General features: G+C 43.4%; 1 protein-coding gene across 1 annotated transcript in view; it reads left to right on the plus strand.

Annotated features, from left to right (window-relative positions):
• TNXB (tenascin XB) overlaps positions 1-19,464 on the plus strand; it is a 97,359-nt gene that overhangs the window by 53,025 nt on the left and 24,870 nt on the right. The window contains exons 26-31 of the mRNA XM_089502621.1: positions 9-341; positions 1,805-2,143; positions 6,766-7,059; positions 8,482-8,772; positions 15,865-16,152; positions 17,827-18,111. Coding sequence (XP_089358747.1) covers positions 9-341; positions 1,805-2,143; positions 6,766-7,059; positions 8,482-8,772; positions 15,865-16,152; positions 17,827-18,111 — 1,830 coding nt within the window. The remainder of the gene's footprint in view (positions 1-8; positions 342-1,804; positions 2,144-6,765; positions 7,060-8,481; positions 8,773-15,864; positions 16,153-17,826; positions 18,112-19,464) is intronic.

The raw sequence follows: 19,464 nt of genomic DNA on the forward strand, positions 1-19,464 counted from the left end.
AACCCCAGCCACAACAGGTGATGAGAAGCACCAAGAAGTGGGAGAAGAAGCAGTCAAGGAGGTCCCCACTGGAACGCAGCCCCACTTGGGGGAGCTCACAGTTTCTGAGGTCACCAGTAATGCTGCTCATCTCACATGGACCATCCCCCTGGGAACCTTTGATTCTTTCTCAATCCAATACAAGGACGCAGAAGGAAGACCCCGAGCGCTCCCTGTAGGAGGGGGCTCCCGCAAGGTCACTGTCCCCAACTTGGTCCCCTCTCACAAATACAGGTTCAATCTTTATGGTATCTCTGGACAACAACGTCTCGGACCCATCTCTGCCAATGCTGTGACAACAGGTCAGCTGATGAGCTGGAAAAGATGGGGTGGGGGGGATACACTTGATATCATCCCACCATTCTTTAACTTATTTCCTCCCATTTTGTTAGGTTTTAGGTGTATTGCTAACCTTTGAAAATCTCTCAAAGACCTGTGACCTGCCTTTTTTCCTTTCCTTCTTGTGTTCCCATTACTTTTACTTTTAGGCAAAACTGAAAGCATGGTACAGCCCCACTGGGATTGAGAGTAATAGCACTATGGGTGCAGAATCCATCTTTTGGATACTCAATTCAGTTTCCTAAAATTATCTGTTCTCATTTCAGAAAGTAAACACAAATTCATAATCCTTATGGGCCTATGAAACACTTTGGGAAAATGGTGCTTCGGGGGAGCATATGCAGAATACTTTTGCCTCTGCACACTATGGTTATTGAATGGTGAAATCTCAGAAATCAGGGAGACAGCTGAACCAGATTTCCAGGAAGATTTTGTCCTTATCACCAGACTCAGCAATGCCTGGTGATTTTTATGACTGGTTATGATGGGATTATCATATCTCAGGGTGTTGGGTTAGAGAATTAGGATTTATCACAACAGCATTTTTTCCTGCAAGAATCATGTTAATGAAGCAAAGGGAAACACACCAGTTGAAAACTCCAGTATCACACTTCTCTTCAATTGTGTAAGTGTGCTACTTTGGCAACCCATGGTCCCTTCCGCACCAACACCGTAACCCCACTTTCCATGCCTTTCAACGCATACATGCCTTTGCTGAGGTTGTTTTTACTCAATTCCTTTCATTTTTACATTTTTTTTTAATTACGTAATCCAGCAAAAATAAAAATATAAAAGCCAAAAGGCACGGAGTAAAAACAACCTCAGCCAGCTTGGAAAATGTGATGGGGAGGGGGAAAGGGGGATGAATCATGCCCCTTCATACCACGCAATTGCTGTCAATTGTTATGGCCACAGAAGGGGTCTATTGCACCGGGGGAATAGAAGCAATATTAGAAGCCTAGCAGAATAGGAGTGACGTTAGGAGCAATATTAGGAGGCTAAGGAATCCTTCTCAATGAAAGCCAAACTAGAATATATTACAGTAATCAAAACTTCAAGATAAGCAAACAATGAGGCATTAAGCATATTTGTTCCATCTGTGTACCATGTGTTGGCTGTAGTATCCACTGTTTCCTGCCTGGAATTTGGATTGACTGAGAAGGCTAAGTTTCAAGAGTTGTTGTTGTTGTTGTTGTTGTGACATGTGCTGCTCAGCCTTACAGAAAAGAGAGGCCTGCAGCAGTTAAAAATTTGTATGATTTTTGAATGTGGAAATTTCCCCACTTAAAAGGTCTCAAATGGGAGGTAGTCAGGTGGATGAACATCTCCTTTGAAAAACCACTACTACCACATTGTCCTCAAGTTAATGTCCCTTTTGAGAAATTGGATCTCAGGGTCCTCCACCATCTTCCTCTTGTTTTTGTAGCTACAGAAACACCAAGGCAGGAAAGAGAGGAGGAGGAAGATGAAAAGGTGCTAGAGGAACCAAGCGAGAGCGTTCAGCCCATTCTAGGAGACCTCACCGTCTCTGAGGTCACCCCTGATTCCCTTCTCCTCTCCTGGAGCATCCAGGAAGGTAGTTTTGATTCTTTCCTCATCCAATACAAGGATGCAACAGGCAAGCTCCAGATGCTTTCTGTGGATGGAGCCATGCGCTCCCTCCATCTCTACAACCTGGCACCTTCTCAGAGCTACAAATTCAATGTCTTTGGAGTCACTGGCCAAAAACGTCTTGGGCCCATCGTGATCAATGCGGTCACAGCAGGTCAGCAGAAGCTTTTTGTTGGTTCCAGTTACCTTTGCTTTTTGGCTGCTTTTCACTGGTTTGCTGCATGCTGCACTTAAAAACAAATTGACAGGTCCCCAGCATCCCAAAGAGGTGCATGACAACAAGCTATGTGTCAAGGGAGACATTTTGGGAAATCTTAGAAAAAAGAAGAGGAGCATTTCTGTTTAAGGCAACGATTTTCAGTTTAATGTTTTCTCTTTTCACAGAGGGGATGCCAGAATAAAGGTGTGGGAGAAATCTGATCTGTTGACATTTGAATGGAAACTTATGTAATGTGACAATTTTGAACCAATCTTTGAATCAAAGCTTGACTATCCTGCAAAATTCAGTTCTTTGACTAGAGATCACCATTTTTTTTAAAAAAAGAATACCAACACAGAAAAATATGTCTGTTCTCAAAAACAAATATTCAAAACTGCATTATACATGGAAAATTACTCACAAGTGAAGTGTATATTGGGCAAATCTTCATACAGAAATGCATATGTTATCAAGATTTACCAATTTTATTTTTTAAAATACATGTATTACTGTAATACATATTACTGTATGATTGTAATACTATATGTATAGTAATATAATATTACTTTCTCTCTCTCTCTTACTATATATTAATCGTAGCTTACAATACAATACCATCCTCATGTTTAAATCTTACAGGCAAATTTTCATTAACAAATACTTCCTACTTTCCAGAAATTGGCTTTACGTAATTCAGCCTGACTTTCATTTCCTTTAACCGTTTTTCTTACGATCCCCTGCCTCTGATTGAAATATTTTACCCTCATTATTATAAAATGGACCAAATTTATGATTTAAAAGAATAGAAATGAAGGGGGAAATTGATAGATTTACCACCCCTGCTCCAGAGTTCCCATGTAGAGAGGAGTGTGACAGATCCTCAGTGCTATCTCCACCATCTCCAGACAGAGTAGGGGAAAGCCCCATTCTTAAATCCTAGAGAGCTCATGCCAGTTACATTAGCTAGTACTGGATTAGATAAAGCAATGGCTCATATAAAGACAACTTCCTATGGCAGACTCTTGAAAGACTCCTGAACGATTGCCACGGAATTCTGACAGCTCGGAAAAATAACATTTTGGGATGAAAATCCCAGAATCTTTCCAAGCAACATGGTCATTGGCAATTCCGGCTGAGGAATTCTGGAGGTTGTAATCCAAAAGTGTGCTTTTAAAAACTCTAATTCTGGGCCGTATTCCCGGAAGTGCATTAGTGCTGAGTGGAACGTTCTCTAGGTTTAATTTCACCTTGAAAGAAGTGGCTGCCTGTTGACTAGAAGTGTCTGGCATTCCTTCATCTCTTTCACAGAATTGGAAGGGACCCCATGAGCCCCACTGCTCAAGTTTAACCCACTTCTCAATGCAGGATCTCCAGCTAGACAGAGTAGGGGAAACTTTAATCTTCAAGACCTTCTGGACTTCAGCACCTAGAATTCCTGACTGTTGGCCAAGTTGGCTAGGGCTTCTGGGAGTTGAAGTCCAAAACACCTGGAGGATCAAACTTTGGCAATCATTGAGCTAAAGCATCCTTAGCAGGTAGCTGCCCAGCCTCTTTTTGAAGACAACAAGGCCCCACCACCTCTCTAGACAATTGGTTCCACTGCTGAATTATTCTCTGTCAAGACGTTCCATCTAATTTTCAATCAAAATCTATCCTCCTGTACCTTAAAACCATTAGACCTGATCCTACCCTCTTAGGTAGCAGAGGAAAAGCCAGCACCATCTTCTCTACAACAGCCCTTGAGATAGTTAAAGAGTGTGAGCATGTCATCCCTAAGTCTTCGCTTCACCAAGCTGAACATGCCCAGCTCTTTCAGTCTCTCCTCATATATTTTGTTTTCCACACCTCTTCTCATTCTTATTGCCCAGGCTGACCAGATGTCCTCCTTTTCTAGGACATATCCCATATCCACATTTCAGCCTTCTGTCCAGGAGGACTTCCAACACGTCTTCCATTCTGAGCATGAATTTATATTTATATTTTCTTTAGCTTTTGTTTTCTAATGTCCTACATTTTTCTTTAATGTCCACATTTTGTGGTGCCTTATCCTCCATTGTGGTTATGACACCCGGTCACCCTGTTATTGCCTTTCTCTGAATCTGCTCCATCTTGTCGATATCCTTCCTAAAATGAGGTCCCCAGAGCTGAATGCACTACAGTGAGCTGTCTACATTTGCGGCTTTGACTTTTGTGGATTTGATCATTTGTGGTTTTGATTAATATGTTCTCTCTAGGTCCTCCAGCACAACTGTGCCAGAAGTTGACCATAGAGTTGTCCTGGAAAACCTAGACATTCCTAGCAAAAACACTTCTCTAGGCATTTGTAGGTCCTCCAGCATGATTCTGTGATCAATTTCTGGCAGATGTTGACCATAGCGTTGCACTGGATGACCTGGAGATTCTCTTAGTTAAAAAGAATAGTGGGTTTTTTATTTGCATGTTTTCCATATTCGTGGGTGTCCATCACCTCAGTGAATGTGGAGGGACCACTGAATTCCAGATGAGGCCTGGCTAGCACAGAATATATTAGAATTATTACTTCCCTTGACTTGGAAACTATGGTTCTATTAATGAAGGCTAAGATAACATCCATCTTTTCTACAGTGGTCCCAGCCAGTCAGAGAGCACATACTGGTATGTGCTTAGACCATTTAGAACAGTAATTCCCGAACTTTGATCCTCCAGGTGTTTTGAATTTCAACTCCCAGAAGTTCCAGCCAGCTTGGCCAACAGCCAGGAATTCTGGGACCTGAAGTCCAAAACATCTGGAAGACCAAAGTTTGGGAACCACTGATTCAGAACAAATGAAGCTACATGGCTTTGTGTACTGAACGATCCTACCCAATCCGGGACCATCAAACAATTTCTCTGCCCTTTTGCAGTGATCCCTGAAAAATTGCTGAAAGGCAGAGAGAGTTTATGATCCCAATTAACATTTCTGAAAACCGTCCTTCCATGCCTGTCCTCGGTTTTAGCCAAAAACAATAACAAGAGAGTGCACACAGAGTGCGAACTAATTAACGGACTTTATCACAGAGAAAAATTGGGGGGTTAAACAGCGAAAATTGTGTGAAAATTGCACAATCTCAATTAACATTTTCACACGACATTGTGATTAAAGTGCCATTATCCTGGGAATAAATGGGCAATAAACAGGCAGTAAACTGCAACAAATCATTCACGGGATTTCCCTGTGAATGATTTGTTGCTGTTTATTGCCTGTTTATTCCCAGGATAATGACACTTTAATCACAATGTTGTGTGAAAATGTTAATCATGATTGGTTGTTTTTTGCACAATTTTCACTGTTTACACCCCCGATTTTCCCCGTGGACTAAAGTCCAACCGTACCAGTCTAGGTCCTTTTATTAACACCTTGGAATGACCAGAGCTTAGAAAAAATTCTTTTTGGACTATAACTCGCAGAATCTTGTGTTCAGTCCCCAAAAGGAACTTATACAAGCTCTTGGAATATACCACAAACTTCCTTCAGCTAATTTGTGGTAGCAGACAAGCCATCTTTTAGAGAAATTTCTCCATAACTTTTTTCTCTCCCATTGAAGAACAACAAATGAGCTTCTAGTGCAGGGTTGAGCATCATGCACAATTCCAGATGTTTGTAGGACTGTAGCTCCCAGCAGCCCCAGCCAACATAGTCAATGGTGAGGCATGCTGAGAGTTGCAGTCCAACAATGTCAGAAGGGCCACAGGATTCTCACCCATTTGAACAGATTCCACACTTCCTTCTTGAAGTATGGAGGGCTGTATTTCAGAAGAAGGAACAGGCAAAACCACCTCTTGAGTATTCCTTGCCTAAGAAAACCTTATGAAATTTATGACATCACCATAAGCTGGCAGGCAACTTGAAGACACATACCCACACTAAACACTGGAATAGATTTTTGTGGGTCTTTCGGGCTTTGTGGCCATGTTCTAGAAGACTTTAATGTCAGGAATAAACTCTTCTAGAACATGGCCATATATCCTGAAAACCCCACAAAAATCTATGGATGCCAGCCATGAAAGCCTTCAATTTCACAAACTCTGGAGTGTTTTAACTGCTCTTTAGTTATCAGTCTAATGTGAAATCAAAGGCCTTCATGGCTGGTATCCATGGTTTTTTGTGGGTTTTTCGGGCTCTGTGGCTATGTTCTAGAAGAGTTTATTCCTGACATTTTGCCTGCATCTGTGGCTGGCATCTTCAGAGATATCTGTCTAATGTTTGAAAGATTTTTTTAACCCATAGTGCCTTCCCTCCGGGACTAAGATGTGTCCAGAGATGATAAACAAATTCCTTGTGTAAATAATAATGGCTTTTGTCCATTAAACAAGGGCAACCGCCAACAATGACAGATCAAGCTTGGTTCAAGGAATGATGGTTCCAACTTTTCTCCTTCACTCTAACCCCTATTGGCTTCTTCTGCTCCTAATTCTCTCCAGCAGGTTGGCTTTCTACATTGATTTTCTCCCAGCTGGGATGTTTTACTCCTAAATTTAACATTTTAAATCTCTATTTTGGGGTTTCAGAGCCTGCTTTTCATTATTCCTCACTCTCCCAACTTCTTTTTCCTTTCCAGCACAAGAGACATCTCAGGGAGAAGGTACCGTTCAGCCAAGTCTTGGGGATTTGTCTGTCTCTAAGGTCACCAGTGACTCGGCCAGTCTGTCCTGGAGCGTGCCAGCTGGGAACTTTGACTCTTTCTTGCTCCAGTACAAAGACACAGGGGGCAAGCCTCAAGCCCTGCCTCTGAATGGTAACTCACGGGAGGTCACCATCCCGGGCCTGGCTCCATCTCACAGATATAAGTTCAATCTTTATGGCATTAGCGGGCACAAACGACTGGGTCCCATCTCTACAGAGGCCATCACAGGTCAGGGGTTGTCTTTTCTGCTTTAAGAGCTTCTCATAGAACGAATCTCTTTTCCCATGCTAATTTCTTTCCTTCCTTAAGATTACAGCCAGGGCTGCACCGAGAAACTTGATTCCAAAAGTTTTTTGTCTCTCACACAAACTGTGACTTGGGCTTAACAAATTCTTCATTTCTTTTAAACTTCTATGTATATGTAGAGGTCTTCGTCACCTGTCAAGTTATGCAACCCCATGAATTCCATAGGGTGTTCTCAGACATACTTTAGTGGTTTGACTACAACTCTGGAGGCCAGGGTTCAAATCCCCGCTCAGCCATGGAAACTGACTTTAGGCACTCAGAGAAAGAAAAAGGAAAACCCTCTCTGAACAAATTTTGCTGCAAAACCCCCATGATAGGTTTGCCATAAATCAGAAACTACTTGAAAGCACACAACAGCAAAGCCCGTTGGTCTGTGACAGTAAAACCAAAATTATTATTTACAATTTATACTCCAGCTTCATCTCAGTGGTGGAAAAGTAACAGGAAAGAATTATTCAAGCCCAAGATTTTGATCTTTTTCTACTCCTTTCAATAAACAAAGTGAGGCAATTGCCTCAGGCAGCAGTTACTGGGAGGCAGCATCTGGCTTTTCCTCCTGAGGCACCCTGCCACTCCCTTTGCTGGAAGACAAAACTGTTTGTGCCACAGAGTAGCTGGCATCCTGTTGGTTAATCTCAATTGGAATAGAGACATTCAATCAGTTGTTAAATGACGAGTCAGCACATAGGCAAATCTAATGGATCCAATGGGTCTACTCTAGTAGGAGCTAAAAGAATACAGGCCAAAGTGTCTTGATCCTCAAAATCAGTGCTGCATAACATGGTGATCTCTGGACTGGTGCCTTGTTCTGACCTCAGAGTGAGTTATGCACACTAGTGGCAGCCACACTGGATATTATAAACTTGCCTGGTGTAGGAATTGAGGCTCCAGATCTGGAGCAAACAAGGAGTTATTTAAACCCATTTTAACAGGGATATACCCCAGGTTTGGCACCGACTGGGCTGAATGTTTTCTGGTCTTTTTGTGCCAGACCCAGGGTTTGGGCTGTGCATCATCTGGACTCCCCACTTAAAGGACAGGGGGAGGCTGGTTTATTTGACCCATGCAGATAGGGCCTGAAGTGCCATAGACCAACCCCTTTCATCAGATGTGTTTTCCCTCTTTTTATTTATTTCTATTGTTTCTTTATACTTTGTATTCTTTCAATTACAAGGACTGTCATTTAAAACCATTGTGTGTGCTTTTAAGTTGAGCCAGACCCACACCTCTGCCTTGTATAATTCATGCACCGTTACCCTCCTCTCGTAACTATTTTTAGTACTAATTCTCCACAGCAAAATCTTTCCATCAAATTTTCAGTTGAGCATCCCATCTTTGTTCCAGGTCCAGGCACTAAACCGGAGAGCAGATCTCAGCTCAAGCTTGGAGAACTGTCAGCCCAGGACATCACAGCCGAATCTCTCCTCCTCTCCTGGACCGTGGAGACTGGGAATTTTGACTCCTTTATCATCCAGTACCGAGACGCAGATGGCAAACCCCATGCTTTACCTGTGGATGGGAGTTTGCACTCAATGAAGCTTCATGACTTGGTTCCCTCTCACAAATACAGATTCAACCTCTATGGCGTCTCTGGACGCAAGCGTTTTGGACCTGTTTCTACAGAAGCCATTACAGGTCAGTTGTGACCCAGCTTGGCCACCTAACAACTTTTTTTTCTTTGACACTTTTCTTTCCAGGTCAGAAGAGGTCATCTCCAAGCCCCAATTTAAAAACACAGGGTTCTGCTACCATTTTCTTTCTTTTTTCTTTTTTTCAGGTTGCCATTGGGAAAACAAACAAGAACAATGGGCCCAACTGTGCTGGCATGAGATTTTTATTCTGCCTGAGCTCACAGAAAAGGATCCCTTCAAACCAATTTTTGCATCTCCCAAAGTCATTTTCTTGTCTTCCTTTATTCCTATTTTATCCATTTCACTTTTTCTTGGCTGTGATTCTAGATCACCTAGGTTACACTGGCACTGCAGAAATAATACAGTTTGACACCAGTTTAACTGTAATGGCTCCATCCTATGGAATCCTGGGATTTGTAGTTTGTTGTGGCACCAGAGTTCTCTGACAGAGAAGGCTAAATATCTCACCAGACTACAAATTCTAGAATTCTCATAGCATTGAGCCATGGCAGTTAAAGTAGTCTCAAATTGCATTAATTCTTCAGTTTAGATGCAGCCCTACTTAGGGCCGGAACAGACTGGCAAAATATGCCAGCTTCTCGGCAGCTTAGGAATGTGGCGTATGCGCATGCCCCCAAGCTGGCAGGAAGCTGCCGTGAAGCTGCCCAGCTATTTACACAGTGGCAGCTTTTTTGGCACTCCGATGGCACGGTGTTTATACTGCGGTCTGTTTCGGCCATTAACTACATAACTACCCTGGTTACATAGCCGAGTCTCCCAGCTTCACCTTCTCATAGAATCATAGAGTTGGAAGAGACCACAAGGGCCATCCAGTCCAACCCCCTGCCCCTGTGTCCTCACTCATAACTTACTAGGCTGCAGCTGCTCTGGGGAACAGGGGTATGTTCTTCTGTCTATCAGGGAGCAGCTGACTGATGTTTCCACCGCATCCTGTGAATGATCTCCAGTATAACAATCAAAGTAGGATCCCTGTTGCGGTTCTCCTTTTCACTGGAGAAGATGCAAGCATGATTGAGCTGCTTCCTGATCAACAGATGAACAGACTTCTGTGGCTCACAGGGGCTGCTGCCCAGTAAGTGAGGACTAGTGGACTTTCACAGTCCTTAAATATTCTCTACACTAGTGAATATGTAAGGATTGTGGATATGAACCAGTAACTCTGGCTTTTTATTTTTAAGCCCTCTCAACCCTCCCTCAGAAGATTCATTTTCCTAATGAAAATGCACTATGAAGACACCAGGGAGATTATCGCACTGTGTTCTGAGAACGTTCCTATCATCACGTGATGAGAACGTTCCTGGAACAGATATTACTGCATTAGTAAACTAGAACGTGATCAGAACGTGATCAGAACTGCATTTTACCGCACAGCGATTCCTGAAACCGTTCCGAGAACATATTCCACCAAGGCCGCCTCCGTCTCCTGATTGGCCGAAAGAATGACAGGCAGGGAGGCAGGGAAGCAGGCAGGCGAGCGACTGCAGTGAGGGAAGGGGTGTGTGTGAGAGAGTGAGGGGGGAAAGGAGGAGGGAGGGAAGGGAGGGAAGAAGGAGGGATCGGGAGGAAGGCAGGGAGAAAGAGAAATGGGGAGAGATGAGCCTTGCAAGTTACATCCCAAACCTCCTTTGCAAGGCTGGGAAGAAGGAGGAGCTCCATGCAGGTCTCTTCAAGCCGAAGAAAAGCAAGTTGCCAGGGAGGGGACTGGGCCAAGGGCAGAGCCCCGGCAGCCATAGCAGCTCTTTAAACCGGTTAGAAAAGAAGAGTCCTCTGCTGTCATCCCAATTCCCCATTTTGGCTGCTTGTCAGCCTTTTGCCTCCTGTGTGTGTGCGCATGTAATGTGTGCCTTCATAGAATCATAGAATCATAGAGTTGGAAGAGACCACAAGGGCCATCCAGTCCAACCCCATTCTGCCATGCAGGAAATCACAATCAAAGCATCCCCAACAGATGGCCATCCAGCCTCTGCTTAAAGACCTCCAAGGAAGGAGACTCCACTACACTCTGAGGAAAGAGTGTGTTCCACTGTCAAACAGCCCTTACTCTCAGGAAGTTCCTCCTAATATTGAAGTGGGATCTCTTTTCCTGGAGCTTGCATCCATTGCTCTGGGTCCTAGTCTCTGGAGCAGCAGAAAACAAGCTTGCTCCCTCATCAATGTGACATCCCTTCAAATATTTAAACAGGGCTATCATATCACCTCTTAATCTTCTCTTCTCCAGGCTAAACATCCCCAGCTCCTTAAGTCATTCCTTGTAGGGCATGGTTTCCAGACCTTTCACCATTTTAGTCGCCCTCCTTTGGACATGCTCCTTTTTGAATTGTGGTGCCCAGAACTGGACACAATATTCCAGGTGGGGCCTGTGAGCTTCCCTCCCCGCTTTAATTCTTGTCTGGCTCTTTGCTATGGAATTCTGGGAGTTGTTTGCTTGCTTTTGTGTGTTGCTCCAAACAGAGGAGCTTTTGTGGGTTCCTTCCTGGAGGGAAGGAGGAGAAGGTCCTGGGCATCCCTGCCATCCTTGCCTCCTGCAGGCTGCCAGCACAGGAGCCCCGCTGGACATGACACTAGAGGCCCCCGCAGAAGCAGCCAGACCCTCTTCCTCTTGCTCTCTGCTCTGGCCCCCCTGTTTCCCTCTCTCTTTCTCTCTCTTTCCCTTCTTTCCTCTTCTCTCACTTGTCCCAACTTCCCTCCCTTCCCTCCCTCCTTCTTTCCCCCCTCACACACACACCCCTTCCCTCACTGCAGTCGCTCGCCTGCCTGCCTGCCTCCCTGCCTGTCATTCTTTCAGCCAATCAGGAGACGGAGGAATGAGAGAACGGATTTGAGAACAGATAAGAATATCGCACACACCTCTGTTGGAACGTTCTCACGTTTCAGCTCTCTGGGAACACATTCAAATCTGTACCCTCCTGGAACACATTTGGAACACATTTAAACGTTCTGAGAACCCGATTGGAACACAAGGACACATTTCTGCTACTCTGCTGATTTAAAGCGTTCCGTTCTCATCACGTGATGAGAACGGTCTCAGAACGCAGTGCGATAATCTCCCAGGTCTTGGCACAGAAATTAAATTCCTACCCACCCTTTCACATCAATATTGCTCCATTCAACACAGTAGAGCCCAGGGTGGCATATGTATTTAAGTTTATTCTTCTTGATATTCTAGCAACCCTGCAAGATTAGTTAAGATATGAAAGGAAAAGGCCATGACTGGTTCAAAGAAGAGCTTCATAGTTTACATGGAGAGTCAAACCCATGGTTCAGGTCTAATAGTCTAGTCACTAAAGCACACTGAGTTTTTCCAATCAAGGTGTGCTTAAATATAATACTCCCTATATAAATTCTGTATACTATATATCACAATTCAGAGACATGGCCATGTTAGCTGGGAATATCATTATACAAAGGAATCTGGCAGTACCTTTGAGGCTGAGTTAAAGAAGTTAAGCTACTGTAACTGATCTAAATAAGCTTTCATAGACTGGGTGTACTTTCTTAGATGCATGGAGTGAACTGGTGCCCAAGAAGAATCTTTATAGACTGTACAAATACCCATGGATATGCAAAACATGAGGGTATAGTGATGAAGTGACAAGTTTAGTTTTAAGGATGTTTGTTGAGGGATAAAGGCAGGAAGAAAGATGTTGCCTAAGGCGAGGGTGAGTGGATGACCATATAAAATGATGGAAGGAGTTTTGGAATGTGGTTTGTGCAAGTAGAGAACCTGAAAGGAGATATGTTAAACTGGCTAAGAGTGTCCAGTGTTAAAATATGTGTAGTATGCCAAGGAGCCGTTGTTTTTGGTCAGCCCTCTGTTGATGGATTGGAGTTTGTGGGTATATTGTAATTCAGCTGTTTCTCTGAAGAAAGAAAGGATTGAACAAAGATATAGGAACATGTGCAGACATCTACCCAATGTCTCTGTGGAGGAACAGGCAGCGGGCTGGCTCTATTGGAAGATTTTTTGCAGGGGATCTGTTCCGCCCCCCCCCCCCCCCCAAAAGGAACCTCACAGATATGAAGACCACACAAACGAAGGGGAAACTGTATTCTTTCTTCTTTTCCTTAGATAGATTTTACCGCATGCAAATCCTACTTTTCTCCCCTCATCCAAACATCCCATTTGCTCCTATTGAATCACAGGGGAGTAACTTTGCAAATTGGTAAACAAACCATGTGATTCAGGTCACTCCCCCTTTTTGGAAGTTCTCTGTCACACAAAGGATCCCATCGCATGGGGTTACCTTTCCTGGCTTAACTTTCCTGAATTCAGTCCTAATTTGGACGTTATCGCAAAGAAATTGCCACCAGTTGCCACCCAGGTCCAAAGCTTCCACATTCTAAAAATGGCTACCAAAGTGGCTTAGCAGACCCAGGCTGCATCCGGGATGGACCTGGGCAGCAATTAGATATAGATAGAGCCTCTATGCATATGTAGAATCAAACCATTAGTATACTTTTGTTTAAACTGCAACGTTCCTGTGTTGTTTTTGAGTCAGTATCCCGCCATTGTTAGACAAGGACACATTTCTGCTACTCTGCTGATTTAAAGCTAGACCTTAACAGGCTTGGCTTTGATATTTTTGATATTTAAATATTTTTGTTTCCTTAATGAAGGCTGAGGCCTTAGGAAACTTGAATTGCGCTACAGGCTCTGGAGTGGGTCCAGGGCAGAACAGGTCAGGGAGTCCATTCAGACTTCTGCCCCCAGTATAGATAAGCCCTAGGACTAGAGTTGTAGAATGTGAGAGCTGCCACTGAGAAGGCCCATTCCCATGTGCTCTCCAGATGTGGCTGTGTACTTTATATTGCACAGACAGTGCTTGCTATACCATAATCTTTGAACTTGGAATAGCTTTTAGCCTTTTGTAATCTACAGGTCATCATGACTTCAAAAAGGGACACTTCTATTTCTTTATAATGCTGCTGATCTAACTTCAAACAAAGTTACCTCCACCCACTCCTAATACAGATACTAGAGATGGACCAGTCTGTCAGTTTGATTTTTTACACTTTCACAGTCTTAAGCTCTTTCCATTAAATTTATGAAGAAATGATCAACTTTTGGGAAGCTTTTACTTTTAAAAAAGAGAATCAAATGAAATCCTCATCCATGTCTAACACTACCAGACAGGCACATAGAATCTAGTTCAAATTCTAGTTCAATTCAAAAAGGATGTTGAGAAGCTGGATCATAGATGATGGACGGACGGACGGGTAAACAGACAGACACACTTCTTATATACTGCTAAAGAATAGACACAGCTCCCTCTGCTGCACAAAAATGTACTTCGCAATATAGCTGGTCTTACAATGATTTTAAAGCATACAAGTATTTTTCTCTCCTATTGTTTAAAAGTGAATTATAGAATGAAGGAGTGTGTGTGTGTGTGTGTGTGGTATATTACTGACTATTCTGATTAATTTCTACTGGCTGTGAAACTGTTCATATAGAATTGCCAGAGTGAATACTGGAGAGGGAAGCTATGCCTTTAATGTGTAGAAGGCATTGCTTGCTATGCAACCAAGTAACAAGCAACACCTGCCGAAATTCCCTCTTCTATACAACCATGAAAGGTACAGGAGTTTTTTCCAGTTTTCAACCTGGCAACAACATCTCCCCAACATACAGTTAAATATTTGCTTGGAATCCTGTGTCCAGTTCTGGGTACCACAATTCAAAAAGGATGTTGACAACCTGGAGCATGTCCAGAGGAGGGCAACCAAAAATGGTGAAGGGTCTGGAAACCATGTCTTGTGAGGAGAGTCTAAGGGAGCTGGGTATGTTTAGCCAGGAGAAGAGAAGGTTGAGAGGTGATATGATAACCCTGTTTAAATATTTAAAGGGGTGTCATGTTGAGGATGGAGCAAGTTTGTTTTCTGCTACTCCAGAGAATAGGATCTGGAGTAATGGATTCAAACTCCAGGAAAAGAGATCCCAGCTCAATATGAGGAGGAACTTCCTGACCATAAAAGATGTTTGACAGTGGAACACAGTGCCTCAAAGAGTGGTGGAGTCTCCTTTTTGGAGATTTTTAAACAGAGGCTGGATGGCCATCTGTTGGGGGTTCTTTGATTGTGGGTTCCTGCATGGCAGGGGTTTAAACTGAATGGCCCTTGTTGGTCTCTTCCAACTCTATGATTCTATGACTCTACGATTCAGTCATGTAGTCCAGAAAGCAACTTTTACAAGATCTGGTCCTATCTTTGAAAGCCTCCACTATTGGAAGGTCCATGTTTGTCTGAAAGACAAAGAATCATAAGAGGGTCAAGCAGTGACTTTGAAATTGTCCATCAGCCTTTAGTATCTGGGCAGAAGACTGAGGAGGGGGCATAAAGGTTACTTGATCACAAAATTCCCTGTGAGGCTAGTATTTCTGTTTTAATTACTGCATTTCTATGCTGCTGGATTGTTGAATACGCTGTCTAGGAGTGTGGTGGAGTCTCCATCTTTGGAGGTTTTTAAATAGAGGCTGGATGACCATCTGTTGGGGGTGCTTTGATTCTGTCTTCCTGCATGGCAGAATGAGATTGGGTTGAATAGCTCTTGAGGTCTCTTCCAACTCTATGCTTCTTCAGAAGAGGTTTGCCATTGCTATCCTTGGAGGCTGAGAGAGTGTGACTTGCCCAAGGTAACCCAGCAGGTTTCCATGGCTGAGCTAGAATTCAAATCCTAGTTTCCAGAGTCGTAGTCCAATGCTCATTATAGATTCGCCTTAGGGTCACCATAAGTCAAAAATGATGTGAAAGCACACACTGTCACAGTGGAACCAGTGTGGCGTAGTGGACTACAACTCTGGAGGTCATGGTTTGATTCCCAGTTCGGCCATGAAAACCCACTGGCTAACCTTGGGCAAGCCACACCCTCTCAACCTCAGAGAAAGGCAAAGGCAACTCCCCTATGAACCAATCTAGCCAAGAAAACCCCATGATATGGTCACCTTAAGTTAGAAAGAACTTGAAAACACACACCAACAATGCAATATCACAGCACCAGTTTCCTATTGTCCTAAGCCTCCTAACATCTCAAACATTTGGGAATTAAACCTTTTGCCTCTTTCTTTCCCAACTGCAGCTGCTTCTGAAAAGGCACCCCCTCCTCGGCCCAGTCTGGGGGAGCTCTCCGCTTCTGACATCAACAGTACGTCTGCCCGCCTATCTTGGAATGTCCTGACTGGGAATTTCGACTCCTTCATTGTTCAATACCGAGATGCAGAGGGGAAACCCCAAGCGTTACCTGTGGACAGAAACTCCCGTGGGGTAGTCATCTCCAACTTGGTGCCTTCCCGCAGATACAAGTTCAACCTCTATGGCATCTCCGGACGCAAGCGCCTTGGCCCCATCTCCACCGAAGCAGTCACAGGTCAGAGATTCAGAATCCCTAAGGAAAATAGATACAAGCTACTCTTGATTCTCTCTTTTTTTTATTCCCCATAGTAAAATTTATATGAACACTTATATCCACTTAATATGAGAAGGTTATGGAGCCCAGATGAAAAGATAATTCAGTGATGCTTTCCTTCAAAGACAAACATAGGTTGCATCTATACTGCAGAATTAATGCAGTTTGACATTGCTTTAACTGCCATGGCCCTATGGTAGGGAATACTAGGATGTGTAGTTTTGTGAGACAGATTTTTCTGTCAGAGAGCTCTGGTGTCACAAACTACAAATCCCAGGGGCCCATAGGATGGAGCTATGACCGTTAAATCGGTGTCAAACTCCTAATTCTGCAGTGTGGTTGGAGCCCTTGCTCCAAAGTGAAGCAACCACCTCAGCCAGAAAATCCTGAGGGCAATTCCCCAGTTGTTATTTTTTAACCTCCCATTCTTCTCCCTCTATTTGAGAAAATAGATGTGCGTAGCACACTGCCTGTCCTTTTTCTTTTAAATTGCCCACTAGCCAGGATGGATTAGTGATTTGAGCGTTAGACTATGACTCTGGAGACCAGGGTTTGATTCCCAACTTGACCATGAAAGCCAGTGGACAACCTAAGGTAAGTCACACTCTCTTAGCTGCAGGGGAAGGCAATGGCAAACCTCCTCTGCCAAGGAAACCTGATGATAAGTTTGCCTTAGGGTCACCACAAGTCAGAAATGAAGGCATACAACAACATCAACAAGCCCACTAGCAGCATGTGTGATGGAAGTCAGGTTTCCATATCTCATGGCCTGGCCATGAGTCTCAGGTTTTTATGGGTCATCTCCAGGTAGGAGACAAGGGTGCAAAGACTCCAATTTTTTTTTTTGGGGGGGGGGGTGAGAAATAGGAAAGGCCTGTGTGAAAATCTCCAGCTCAGCTAGTAGAGCAGCAGCTTGGTAACATTTGCGGGGCTTTAAATATGTTCTCTGTGTCTGTGCATTTTAATGACAAACTCAACAATTGTGGTTGGTACTAAATGCGTAAAGCTTAATAACATCACCAGGCACCATCCCTACATCTCAGGTTTTGGCCTGGAAACCTCAGAACCTGAGACAATTCTGAACTGGCAACCCTAGGTGAAAGGCATTCTTATTGTTGTTTGTTGTGTGCCTTCAAGTTGTTTCCGGCTCATGGCGACCCTCAGTGGAAGGCATTGTTGTTGATGTTACTGTGTGCCTTCAAGTCATTTCCGATTTATGATGACTTTAAGGCGAACCTATCATGGGGTTTTCTTTGCAAGATTTGATCAGAGGAGGTTTACCACTGCCTTCCCCTGAAGCTGAGAAGATGTGACTTGCCCAAGGTTGCCCAGTGGGTTTCATGGCCAAGCAGAGAATCTAACCCTGGTCTTCAGAGTCATAGTCCAACACTCAAACCAATACGCCACATATTATTCTAAATTACATTAAATACTAAATTTAGCTATAACTGTGAGACTGGTAAGTTGCTATGTGTCTTTCACTTCAGGTAAGAAAATGGCCCTCCTTCTCATCACATGGTGCTAGATCACTTTTGTCTGGAAGTTCGTAGAGCAGTTTTGAAATTAGTTTAGGGAGTTGTTGCAGGTTGCCTACCCTTGCCCTGACAGTATTGATCAATTTGTATTTGTTTATAGAACGAATGGAAGAACCAGAGATCCACCCTACGCTGGGTGACCTCTTCATCTCCGAAGTCACCAAAGACTCTGTCCGACTCTCATGGACCATTTCTGCTGGGAAATTTGATTCTTTCCTCATCCAGTACAAGGATGCTGAAGGAAGGCTGCAGACTGTGCCCACTGATGCCGATGCCCGCACAGTTGTTATCTCTAACTTGATGGATTCTCACAGATACAAGTTCAACCTGTATGGCATCTTAGGGAGGAAGCGGCTTGGACCAATATCTACTGATGCAGTCACAGGTAAATGGCCCTCCAGTTTTTACATCCAGCCTTCCAGAACTATCTGTACATTTTTCTTCCACTTCATCTTGTATTTTGTCCATTTCACTGCTCCATGTGCTTTTTTTGTTCTTTGCAATTTAATACTTATTCTAGTCTTTTTCTTCCCTTCCTCATTTATTTTCCACAAACATATATCAAGAAGGATGCATCTACATTGTAGAGATAATGCATTTTGACGCCACTTTAAATGCTGTAGCACTATGGGATCTGTAGTTTTGTGAGGTCTTTAGCCTTTTCTGGCAATGAGTGTTGGTGCCTCACAAAACTACAAACCCCAGGATACTGTAGTTTGGATCCATGGCAGTTAAATGTGGTGTCATACTGCAGTATTTCTACAGTGTGGATGCACCCGAGCTCTTCTGGATCAGCTTCATTTACTCCTGTTTCACCACAGGGCTGTTCGCAGGGTGATAGGGAGGAGGACTACACATATATAATTGAATGCCAAAGCCAGGGTCATCCTCCCGTAGTATTTATGACTTCTATGTGGGATTAAATGTGAGATTAAAATTAAACCAGAACGAACAACAACAGTTGATAGTCAGCTGCCGGGGTTCATCACCATTGTCTGCCCTTTAAACCCTCCCCCCCCCCCCCCCAGTATGGCGATTGGAGCAGCATCACATTTTAAGGTGATGACATTTTAATTTCTTGCCATACCACTGAGGTAGTGACATCCTGGGACAACGCTGAATCATGAGAGACAGCAGGACAAATAAAGGGGACACTTCAGTATAGATGTAAAGAATATTCAGAAATTTTCTTGGTGAGGAAGAGTATCTCAACACATTTGGACACATTACATGAGATTTTTCAGGGTTTCTGAAAAGAGATTTCATATTTCAGGTCTTTTTTTGTAAAATTTTCATGCATGTAAAATCAGTATTTGAGCACAAAATGACATTGTGTTTCTAAGGGGCATATCCAGTTTTGTGCCAAAAGCAGCACACGAAATATAATGTTTTTGAATAAAAGAAATTTTCACCCCCAGACCCAAAATAAAATTTTAAAAAATCATCAAAAATATGCCCAAGCACAGTTTTGCACAGCAAGAAGAAAGCTTTTGAAATTTTTCATGCTTGTTTGTGAGGAGAAAATAAGTGAAGATTTGCATTGTTATTCCGAACACAGGACAGAGTTAAATGTTTGGGATTTGCTTCTACAGGACTTGGGAACCTTTAAAAGGTGAATTAGACAAATTCATGGAGGTTAAAGCTCTAGAGGGCTATTCAGCATGTGGTTGGTGCCTCTTAGTACCAGTTGCCAGGGAGGCAAAGATGACTTATCCCAACATTGATCAGAGGGGTGTTG

This window comes from Sceloporus occidentalis, unplaced genomic scaffold, assembly GCF_023333645.1.
Source record: "Sceloporus occidentalis isolate IW3139 unplaced genomic scaffold, rSceOcc1.0.p SCAF_1, whole genome shotgun sequence".
Taxonomy (NCBI): domain Eukaryota; kingdom Metazoa; phylum Chordata; class Lepidosauria; order Squamata; family Phrynosomatidae; genus Sceloporus; species Sceloporus occidentalis.